Source organism: Eriocheir sinensis, chromosome 43, assembly GCF_024679095.1.
Source record: "Eriocheir sinensis breed Jianghai 21 chromosome 43, ASM2467909v1, whole genome shotgun sequence".
NCBI lineage: Eukaryota > Metazoa > Arthropoda > Malacostraca > Decapoda > Varunidae > Eriocheir > Eriocheir sinensis.
The window spans coordinates 10,912,180-10,923,729 of NC_066551.1; the positions used below are offsets into that span (position 1 = coordinate 10,912,180).

Below are 11,550 nucleotides of genomic sequence, written 5' to 3' on the forward strand. Positions count from 1 at the left end.
GAAAGCTGAAAGTAAATGTCAACAAAAGTAAAGTGATGGTTTGTGAGCGAAGTAGAAGTGAGGTTGTAGATTTTGTGTGCCCATATAGTGTGGGAATTGAATGTGAAAAAGAATGCAAAATAATTTTGAATGGTGAAGAAATGGAGGAGGTCAATGAGTTTAAGTACCTTGGATCAGTTATGTGTAAGCATGGTGGTATGGAGGGAGAGACAAGAGAAAGAGCATTGCAAGGAAGAAGGGTGGTAGGGTCTTTGGGATGAATCATGAATGGCAGAAGTGTGAGCATGAAGGTAAAAAGGGATTTGAGAAATACAATAATAGTACCAAGCCTCACATATGCAAGTGAAACGTGGGCCTGGAATGAAAGTCAGAGGTCTAGAGTGCAGGCAGTGGAAATGAGTTATTTGAGGAGTGCTTGTGGTGTGAGTAGAATTTATTTATTTATTTATTTTATTTTTTATTTTTTTTTACGTTGTTGCCTATTGCGCCGGTAGGCATCTTTCCGGTGGGGCCTGATGGTCGGCCCAAGGCTTCTTCCAGGTGGGGCCTGATGGTCGGCCCAGCCCGTTCTGGCGCAGGCGAGTGTTTATAGTGGCGCCATCTTGCATTGGCTCATGCTGCCCCCCGGAACTCGTTCTTGATTCGCTTGGACGGCTTCCTCTAGAGTCCAGGTTGATGGGTGGTCTTCAGGACAGCATGTGGGTAGTTTTAAGCCACTCGGCGGTGACTGAAAAATCCGAGTGGTAGCGTGAGGATTCGAACCCGCGTCGTCCATCACGCGGCAAATGTGGGTCCAGTACGCTATCACTTCGGCCACCGCCTACCCAAGAATGGATGGAATGAGTAATGAAAGTGTGTACGAGCGTTTTGGAATGTGTCACAGGGGTGATGGGGAGAAGTGTGGAGTGGTGAAGAAGTGAAGCGACAGACTCTAAAGTGGTTTGGCCACATGGAGCGAATGGAGGAGAGTAAGATGACCAGAAGGGTGTATGTGAGTGAGATAGAGGGAGGGAATGCTAGAGGACGACCTCCAGTGAAATGGAGGGATAGGGTGCAAGAGTACGTTAGGGAGAAGGGGGAAAGATCTTTGAGAAACTTTGAGCAGGCAAGGAGGGAGTGTCTGGATAGAAAAAGTTGGAAGCTCCTCTGCCGCAGCCATCCCCTGGTGGGAGCTCCTATTAGCAGGCGCTGATGAAGTGATGATGATGATAATTACTTTCAAGTTATTTTTACCTATACACCTGTTCCCCATTATTCTGTTATAGTAGGATATCAATGTAATAATAATGTAAAATAATAATAATACATTGATATCCTACTATAACACTGCTCGGTCACCTACCAGTGATCGCGACCTCGCGATATACAAAAATCTAAATAGCAGTCTAGTTACCACGAACATACATAGCGGGAGTTTGTCAAGCAGACTGCCTATGATACAATTACATTAAAACACTGGCTATGTAAGAACAGATGTGGAGTTATAATATAAATGGTGAGAGGGTAACCACAACGTGTGTGACATGAAACATAAGAAACCTCTCAAAAGATAAATATAAGGACACATGTATAAGAAGCCATCAACTGGCATAGTTACAGACAATGAAACGTTGATCTAGCTCCTAAAAAAAATAAAAATACAGTAGTGAAACACAGTACAATGTTAAGTATAGGAGCAGCCAGGTTTCTGTCCCCTGACTTGTCTGAGAAAAGGAAAAACTACCTTGCCAGTGGCCTCCCTGCATCCAGTCGCCGTGTCTGCACAACCAAATAATCGTGCAGGACAGAGTTCCTCCTAATAAGGTAGCACATGACGACGAGACTGATGAACATCAGAAACATTGGTACAAAAAATCCAGGGTACAGGTATGGGAGATGCAAATAATCAGGCAGCGTTTCCTCCAGGGTTTCCGCAAACTCTGTTTTGTTTGCGAAAGACAATGAATTAAGGGAATTAGTCACATACGAGATGCTGGAGAAGTGAATGTCATCGAGAGACCGTAGAGGAAACACTCGATGGGAAATATTGGCCGTGAAAACCAGACGGATCCGGGACGGGTACGTTGTTATGTTAGTGGAGCGGATATAGCATGCTTCCGCTATGGCATAGTGACCAGTAACCCGTTGATAAGTGGTAACGGGCTTGTCGGGGGGCGTTTAAAGGGTGTTGATTAAGACTTCAGCTTCCTTAAGGCGAATTATATTCGTAGCCTTTATGTACAAGAAGCGTCGGAGCGAGAGCGACTGTTGTTGTGTGTCAGTCGGACTCTCGTGAAGGAGTGGCGGTGAGAGGTGAGGGATGGGCTGACATCGGAGGACTCGCAATGGAGGTTGAAAAACTGCTGACCCAGCAATTTGAGCGGCCGCGGATGGGAGCCGGTACACTGCCGCCAGATGTATGATGGCCACGTCATCCTTGTTATAGTAAGAGATGGGCGGCGGTGGCAGATAAGATGACTTGGGTGTGCAACCTCTTGAGAAGATGCTTTGCAAGAAACGGTAGTGGGAACAGCTTGCAGTCACCGGGAGATGGCCGCAGGTACCCTTGCTGACTGTTTGCCGGAAGAGGTTTGGGCCGATGCTCCCGGCAGTGGCGGTGTTGCCGCCAGCTGTGGAGCGAGGGGCATGTGGGGTGTCCCAAGGTCAGCGGGGCGTGCCTCCTCGTTGCTGGTGTGAATACTTCCGCCGTATCGTGGAGTGGCTTGCAGTGTTCGTAGCAGTGCTGGCTTGAAGCGGGGGAGCAGCTTGTAGATTATGGCCCTCGCTTTCAGCTGCCTAGGCCTGTGGGTGTGCTCGGGGCTTGTAGGCTTGACGCCTGTAGAGTTGCTTGAAGCTGGTGTGCTCGAGGCTTGTAGGCTGGACGCCTGTAGAGTTGCTTGTAGCTGGTGTGCTCGAGGCTTGTAGGCTGGACGCCTGTAGAGTTGCTTGTAGCTGATGTGCTCGAGGCTTGTAGGCTGGACACCTGTAGAGTTGCTTGAGGCTTGTAGGCTGGACACCTGTAGAGTTGCTTGTAGCCGGCGCCTGGTGAGTTGCTTGTAGCCGGCGCCTTGTGAGGTGCTTGTAGCAGGCACCTTTTGAGTTGCTAGTAGCCGGCGCCTTGTGAGATGCCGCAGACGGCTGGTGCGTTGCCGCGGACGGCAGGTGCGTTGCCGTGGACAGCAGGTGCGTTGACTCCTTCTTCCCTTGTACGCCTGTCCCCGGAGTTTGTTGGTGAGTTCTCGTGGCTTGGAGGAGAACGAGGTAGCGAAGGCACAGGCGCGGGGTGACCGCTGCCAACCAAATGTAACGGGCTTGTCGGGGGGCGTCTAAGGGGTGTTGATTAAGACTTCAGCTTCCTTAAGGCGAATTATATTCGTAGCCTTTATGTACAAGAAGCGTCGGAGCGAGAGCGACTGTCGTTGTGTGTCAGTCGGACTCTCGTGAAGGAGTCGCGAGTTACAGGTTGGAAAATAATTGTTACAATTGGTCACGTATGTCAAGGTGACCTCCACGCACCATCGGAGTGCGAAGTATACAAAACTGAGACGGTAAACACTGACGGACGACATTCCTATAAGGTGGCGTGATCTATCTGTCGTGGGTTTTTCCATTGACAATTGTATGCCTAATTCGTGGTGATATTAAATAATAATAATACGTACATTGATATCCTACTTTAACAATTCGCAGGAGTTAGGGGACACAAACTCCAGCACAAATTGAGAATTTTCACTAATGTTTGGCTTACCCCCCCCCCCCCCCCCAAAAAAAAAAAAAGCCTCTAGACCCACAAAATAAACATTGTGAGCAATTTTACACAACTGTACTTAATAATGCATTTCCATTACCTGAAAGCAGCATAAAATATAAATAGCATCATTCATCAGCTATACACACTGTAAAGGTAAAGTTAGGGGCATATGCTATCAGTGCGCACAGTGCTCATCGTCGCATTGGCCCTGGAGCCTGTGGTGGGATGAACCCATTACCTTACCTTCCCCAGGTACCCATTTATTGACCATTTGGCTTATAAGCGCAGCAACCAGCCTCCCTTTGTACGTAGTGCTCCATGGTGAGTGGGGCCATGGAAGAGTGAATTGTAAATTGTTTATATGGTATATGGCATTCAGTACTTTGACAGGTCTGGTTAGGGCAGGAGAGCACCCCTCCCCCACCAAACACACTCACCCCCTTTTCCTGGAGACCACCAAGGTGGTGTAGATGAGACAAGCTCATTGAGCCAGGCCCAAGGCTAACCTCCGTAGCCTCTCTGAGCCTCTCAGAGGATCAGCAACTACCCCGAATGTCAGCTGAACTCAGGAGGTTGAGAGTGGCCATAGTGGGGAGCTCTGAACAAGGAGACCTGGCAGTGGAGAGATCAGTAGTGGGGGTTATATCTATTAATGGTCAGGCTGGAGTGGTAGCGCTGTCTCAAGGGAGTATTTTTTTTTTTTCTTACAACAAAGGAGGCAGCTCAAGGGCACACAAAAAAAAGAAAACAATAATAAAAAAAAGGCCCGCTACTCGCTCCTCCTAAAAAAGAAACAAAAGAGGTGGCCGAAAGGAAGATCAAATACGGGAGGAGAGATGTCCTGATACCCTCCTCTTGAAAGAGTTCAAGTCGTAGGCAGGAGGAAATACAGATGAAGGAAGATTGTTCCAGAGTTTACCAGTGTGAGGGATGAAAGAGTGAAGATGCTGGTTAACTCTTGCATAAGGGGTTTGGACAATATAGGGATGAGCATGAGTAGAAAGTCGAGTGCAGCGGGGCCGCGGGAGGGGGGGAGGCATGCAGTTAGCAAGTTCAGAAGAGCAGTCAGCATGGAAATATCGATAGAAGATAGAAAGAGAGGCAACATTGCGGCGGAATTTAAGAGGTAGAAGACTATCAGTATGAGGAGGAGAGCTGATGAGACGAAGAGCCTTAGCCTCCACTCTGTCCAGAAGAGCTGTGTGAGTGGAGCCCCCCCCACACATGAGATGCATACTCCATACAAGGGCGGACAAGGCCCCTGTATATGGACAGCAACTGTGCAGGGGAGAAGAACTGGCGGAGACGGTACAGAACGCCCAGCCTCGAGGAAGCTGATTTAGTGAGAGATGAGATATGAAGTTTCCAGTTGAGATTTTGAGTTAAGGATAGACCAAGGATGTTTAGTGTTGAGGAAGGTGTTAGCTGGGTGTTGTCAAAGAATAGGGGATAGTTGTTTAGAAGATTGTGTCGAGTGGATAGGTGGAGAAACTGTGTTTTTGAGGCGTTGAAGGACACCAGGTTCTTCTTGCCCCAATCGGAAATAATAGTAAGGTCTGAGGCTAAGCGTTCTGCCGCCTCCAGCCTTGAGTTCCTGTAGGGTGGGTCTTCTATTAAAAGAAGTTGAGTAATGCAGAGTGGAATCATCGGCGTAGGAATGGATAGGACAGTTCGTTTTGGAAAGAAGATCATCAATGAACAACAGAAAAAGAGTGGGAGATAGGACAGAACCCTGTGGGACACCACTGTTAATAGATTTAGGGGAAGAACAGTGACCGTCTACCATGGCAGAAATAGAACGGTCAGAAAGGAAACTGGAGATAAAGGTACAGAGAGAAGGATAGAGACCATAGGAGGGTAGTTTGGAAAGCAAAGATTTGTGCCAGACCCTATCAAAAGCTTTTGATATGTCCAGCGCAATAGCAAAAGTTTCACTGAAACGGCTAAGAGAGGATGACCAAGAGTCAGTTAAGAAGGCTAGGAGATCACCAGTAGAACGCCCCTTGCGGAACCCATACTGGCGATCAGATAGAAGGTCAGAAGTGGAAAGGTGCTTTTGAATCTTCCGGTTAAGGATTGATTCAAAAGCTTTAGATAGACAAGAAAGTAAAGCTATAGGACGGTAGTTTGAGGGATTGGAGGGGTCACCCTTCTTAGGCACAGGCTGTATGAAGGCATACTTCCAGCAAGAAGGAAAGGTAGATGTTGACAGGCAGAGGCGAAAGAGTTTGACCGGGCAGGGTGACAGCACGGAGGCACAGTTTTTAAGGACAATAGGAGGCACTCCATCAGGTCCATAAGCCTTCTGAGGATTGAGGCCAGAGAGGGCATAGAAAACATCATTTTGAAGAATCTTTATAACAGGCATAAAGGAGTCAGAGGGGGGATGAGTAGGAGGAATATGCCCAGAATCGTCCAGAGTGGAGTTTTTAGAAAAAGTTTGAGAGAAGAGTTCAGCCTTAGAGATAGATGAGACGGCAGTGTTGCCGTCAGGACTGAGGAGTGGAGGGAAAGATGAAGAAGTGAAGTTGGAGGAGATGTTTTTGGCTAGATGCCAGAAGTCACGGGAAGAGTTAGAGAAAGCAAGGTTTTGGCATTTTCTATTAATGAAAGAATTTTTGGTTAGTCGGAGAATAGATTTGGCACGATTTCGGGCAGAAATGTAAAGTTCATAATTAGTATGTCAGGAAGAGATGTTATAACGAGTGCGAAAGGTCAATGCTCATTTCTCCCAGAATCCAAGGTACGGTGAAACTGTGTAATGTTCGAATCCGCCGCTACCACCTGGGATTTTTCATTTACCACCGAGTGGCTTAAGACTACCCACATGCTGTCCTGAAGACCACCCATCAACCCAGACTCTAGAGGAAACCATCCAAGTGAATCAAGAACGAGTTCTGGGGGGCAGCATGAGCCAAAAAAAGATGGCGCCACTATAAAAAAAACACTTGCCTGCGCCATGACGGGCTGGGGACGGCTACCATCCAGGCCCCTCAAAAAAGCCTACCGGCGCTATAGGCTAACACGTAAAAAAAAAATTGTTAAGGCCGTAAAGGTGATGGAAAACACAACCACTGAGGAGGCTTTACTGACATCTCACTCAACCAATAACAAGCAATTCCACACACAAATAACAGATTCTGGGCCACTGCTACCCAGCACACAACTGTCTTCCCTCAACTGAGATCACTGAGCACTAGACACAGGGGCGGCAGCAGACAAAGTAGTTTCAATTGACTGAGGCAGCAGAGGACGATGGAGAAAACACCACCAGAGAAGAGAGGGGGGGAACTATCCTTGTTCCAGCTAAGTTGCTCCCACTCTAGCAAGACAGTTTCCAGCAGCTGCCTCATAACCACGGTTTCGGCCCAAGGGCTGTGAAGTTCTGGTTCAAAGTAGAAGATTTGAGACGGAGCAATGACATGGCAGGCAATTGAACATGCCTCGAACAACCAGTGGAGCAGGTGGTAGAAGGGGAGGGGGGGGAAGAGGCGGAAGAGGCCGGCGCTACTGCCCATAAACCTAGAGGTGGTAGTTCGCCCTTACAGAGTAACTACAGCCATTTCTACCAGGGGTGTGGAGTCGGAGTCGGTGGAGTCAGGTACTTTTGCCCGGAGTCGGAGTCGGTAAAAATACCCCCGACTCCAACTCCTTAACATAATCATTTATCGTGTAATGTAGTTGTGAAGGTGTTTTTTTTATTTTTTTTTTTTATATTATCTAGATGTTGCCTATATAAAGTACACATAATTTGAATGTAAATACATGTAAGAAAAAGGACCTCAAGAGAGTCTACCGGCACTACAGGCAGCGTCTAAAAAAAAAGGAAAATAGAAAATTGCAATAGAGGGGTAGGGGCATGGGGGCCAGAGTCAGAGTCGCAACTTTAAAATTTCCTGGAGTCAGAGTTGGAATCGGGAGTCGGAAAATTTTAACTCCGACTCCACACCCCTGATTTCTACCCAAGAGCAGTCCTTTGTTATTGGGGTTACTCCGGTTGATGAGCTAATGATGCTGGTGAGGTTGAAGCACACTTGGGCTTCATATCTCTTTTTGCAATATACAGTACCCTCCCGAGTTTCACACTCGCTTCGTTCCGAAGGTATAGCGCTAAACTCGAGGATCGCGAAACTCAAAGTATTAAAAACACTTGCCGACCTTGGCCATGTGTGACGCACACCCGGAAAAGTTGGAGTTGCCAGTTGCCCTAGCCTGCGCCTACTCAGTGGGAAGAAAAAACACTGTGTGACACCAGCTTACGGATAACTGTGAACTCGCTCCCGGTTGAGCGTATGGGCGTTGCCCATAGCCCCAACGGTTGGACGAAAATGGCCACTGTGACACCGCCTTAAGGCAGTGAAGCCGCTGATAGGGTGAGCGTCGGCGATGACGTCATCGGATTCCCAACAAATCACAAGCGTGTTTTCAGAACTGTCAGCCAATCATAAGGCAGCCGCCTTCAACTGCAGCTTCAAAATTACCCATTCTTTCTTCCCGTTTTCTCTCTCTCTCTCTCTCTCTCTCTCTCTCTCTCTCTCTCTCTCTCTCTCTCTCTCTCTCTCTCTTGCCATAGCTACAATGTTTGGAGGAAAACGTCCTTTAAAGGTAGCTTGCGTGACACCGATGGTAAGTAGATGTGACCCGTACATGTCAAAGCAGCGCGAAACTCGGGGTGATAATGCGCGAAAGTTGGGATGGTAAGAATTTAGGACTAACCGTGAAACATGTGGATCGCGAAACTCAGATAGCGTGAAACTCGAGAGGGTACTGTACATTTTAGCATAATCATAATCATTATTCCTCCCAGTACTGAGCCTATTTCGATTTACCAGGAAATGTTAAATTATGTTTAACTGATTTTTTTTTTTTCCCAAACCTGAAGCCTTAGCTACAGGTTATTGATAATGTCTGGAGATTTAAAATTTACAAGTCTTTATGTCAAACACTCAAGTTAACTCCTATGTCAGCTAATGAACGAAAACATTAAAGGTTAATATTGGTATGTTACATTGTTTAGCAACATTCATAATTTTATTAACAATGAAACAGCATGACAGGTTTCTGGGACGGTTATGAGATGTAATTACTGGTATCATATGGTTGCTTCTTACAGAGGTTTGACTTGAACACATGGCTGAAGGCACAAAAACTCTGTTATCGGTATCGGTAGTAGTATTGGTACTGGCCCAATTTTGTAGTATCAGTATTAGTCAAAATTTTGGTATTGGTACAGTACATCTCTAGCATTGAGGTCATCAAAAGTTTCACATACCATGGTAGCATATTGCATAACAATGGTGGGTCTTGCTGGAAGTCACTGGATGAATTGACACTGTGTTTTGGACTCACTCAACACAAACATATGGCTTTATCAGTGTCTATGAATGTGGAAAAAGATTTGAATCTTTAACATCACTTGTGCTCCCTGTCTTGCTGTATGGCTGTGAGACATAGACACTGACTAGTGACTTAGAGAGACATGAAATGCCTTCACAGGATCATGAGATATAGCTGGAAGGACTCCGCGCCGAACCAGCTTAGTCCAAGAATGTCGACTCTGGCTATATGAGCACGTGGCACGCTTTCCGGACACCGATCCTGCTTGTAGTGTTGTTTATGAATGAGACAACCCTAGTGGAGGAGACCAAGGGGAAACCTTGCATAACTCATGGCTGTGGCAAGGCCCCCTGGTGTATTAGTTAGTTGGTGTGTGGTAGGTTAATACCATCTAGGCATGTGCACATACACAATGATTTTCAAACAATGACAAAATTGGTTAAAATTTCTCAGAGCCTATCTCCCTCATCAAGCGACATGCCTGTAGTAGTATGGTATTAGTATTAGTAGCAGCAATAGTATCATCACCATCATTAGTGAAAACAATAGTAATGTGTGAAAACAATAATGATGCACACTTGTGTTTTTTCCTTCCTGGCAGATGTTCTCAGTGCTCCTACGTAGCTACCAGCAGAAAGCAGCTCCGTTTTCACCTCTCTGCCCACACTGGCAATCGGCCCCATTCCTGCCCCTACTGTGACTACAGGGCTGCCTGCAACAAGGACTTACAAAAGCACATCCGCACACACACTGGTGAAAAGCCATACCAGTGTGAGCTGTGTCCCTACCGGGCCAGTGACATCAGCAACTACCGTGCACACATCAAAGTAAAGCACAAACAGAGAATGCCGTCAACAATGGCTCCTGCATCCCAGCGGCAATGGTAGAAGTGTGGGGGAGAGGACATAGCCTACATCTGGCATGATTTTAGTTAATAGATGTAGTCACCTAAAAATTAAATGCAGATAGGCAGACCATTGCATTCATGTAAACAATACAATATATTATTTGCTTATGAGTCTTTCATTTGTTCCTGGAGAAGCCAAGCTCCATCGGGCACCTACCACTGTTTTACCCTGTCAGTTAGGTAAAGTTGGGGGCATACGCTGCAGGAGCGCGTGGCCTCAGTGCTCATCTCCGTAACATTGGCCCTTGAGCCTGTGATGGGAGGGAGCCCATTACCCCGGGACACAGGGCCAGTGTGACATCCGGGTTACCACAGTTTACCTTCCCCAGGTTACCCCAGGTACCCATTTATCGACCCGCCCGAGAGGGAGGATGAACAGCTGGGTGAGCTGCACGCCGACTGCCCGGGCCTGTGGAGTAGAAGCCAGGCACGCTGACCACTAGACCACGGAGGCGAATTACCCTGTTAGCTCCTCAAGAAAGCCTGAATTGGCCTTTTTTTTCTTTTCTTTGTATAGGTGATGCCTATATCGCCGGTAGGCTGTCTCTTTGGCAACCCCGGCCCATTAGTGACACAGGCTAATTTTATTTATACAGGCTGCAATGATATACGACTCTTGCTTGGCCCACGCTGCCCCCTGGTTCTCCACTTGAATGAAGTCGCAGAAGTTAGAACTGATTGAAGATCTTGGTAGCATGTGGGTAATCTTCTGTCACTCGGCAATGGTTTGAAAATCAGCGTGTTTCAGTGGGACTCAAACCTAGATCCACAGGATCACCACGCCTGCACGTTGACCACTCAGCCATCACCTCCCCAAGGCCATGACCAAGAGAAGATTATTGACAATGGGTACCCCCTCTCCCTGAAAACTGTGCTGAATATAATATATTAAACTGAAGATCACCCAAGTCTGAAGTGAGCATTATCATGCGCTGGCAACCTGCTGTCACATGGCGTGTCCGATTTCGTGGATACTGTATGCTAGCCTACCCATAGTAAACAGTCGTCAGTGCCAATAATGTTCAGGCAGCAATAACAAATACTGTCAATTATAGTCGATTATGAGTTAAAAAATTAGTAATGTTGCAAATAACTGTTTTGTTAATTTACAAGATAGCTGATTATGATTATTAAACAGCCTTGAAGCTGTCCACCACTGATAAAATTATCAGGCTTTATATTAATATAGCAGCTATTTGCGACATTACCAATATTTTTTTTTAACTCAAAATCGACTACAATTGATGGTATTTGTTATTGCTGCCTGCATATTATTGACACTGATGACTGTTTACTATGCGTAGGCTAGCATACAGCATCCATGAAATCGGACACGCCGTGTGACAGCAGGCTGCCAGCGCATGATAACGCTCACTTCAGACTTGGGTGAACCAACTACCCACTCTGTGGCAGCTCCGTTCATCACCACCCTTTGTTGTCTGTTGCTCAATCAATTTGAAATTCACTGGTGTAATTTACTTTCGATATATAGTTGCTTAATTTTCTAAAGTAATTTACTATGTGGAACAGTATCAAACACCTTTAGAGAAAATTCATATAAACAACATCCATTGAT

The 11,550-nt window shown here is 46.5% G+C and overlaps 1 protein-coding gene across 1 annotated transcript in view; it reads left to right on the forward strand.

Annotated features, from left to right (window-relative positions):
- The window catches only part of LOC127010458 (longitudinals lacking protein, isoforms A/B/D/L-like), a 98,840-nt gene extending 88,760 nt beyond the window's left edge, over nt 1–10,080 (forward strand). The window contains exon 6 of the mRNA XM_050884663.1: nt 9,669–10,080. Coding sequence (XP_050740620.1) covers nt 9,669–9,954 — 286 coding nt within the window. The 3' untranslated portion in view covers nt 9,955–10,080. The remainder of the gene's footprint in view (nt 1–9,668) is intronic.
- Nucleotides 10,081–11,550: the final 1,470 nt, after the last annotated feature.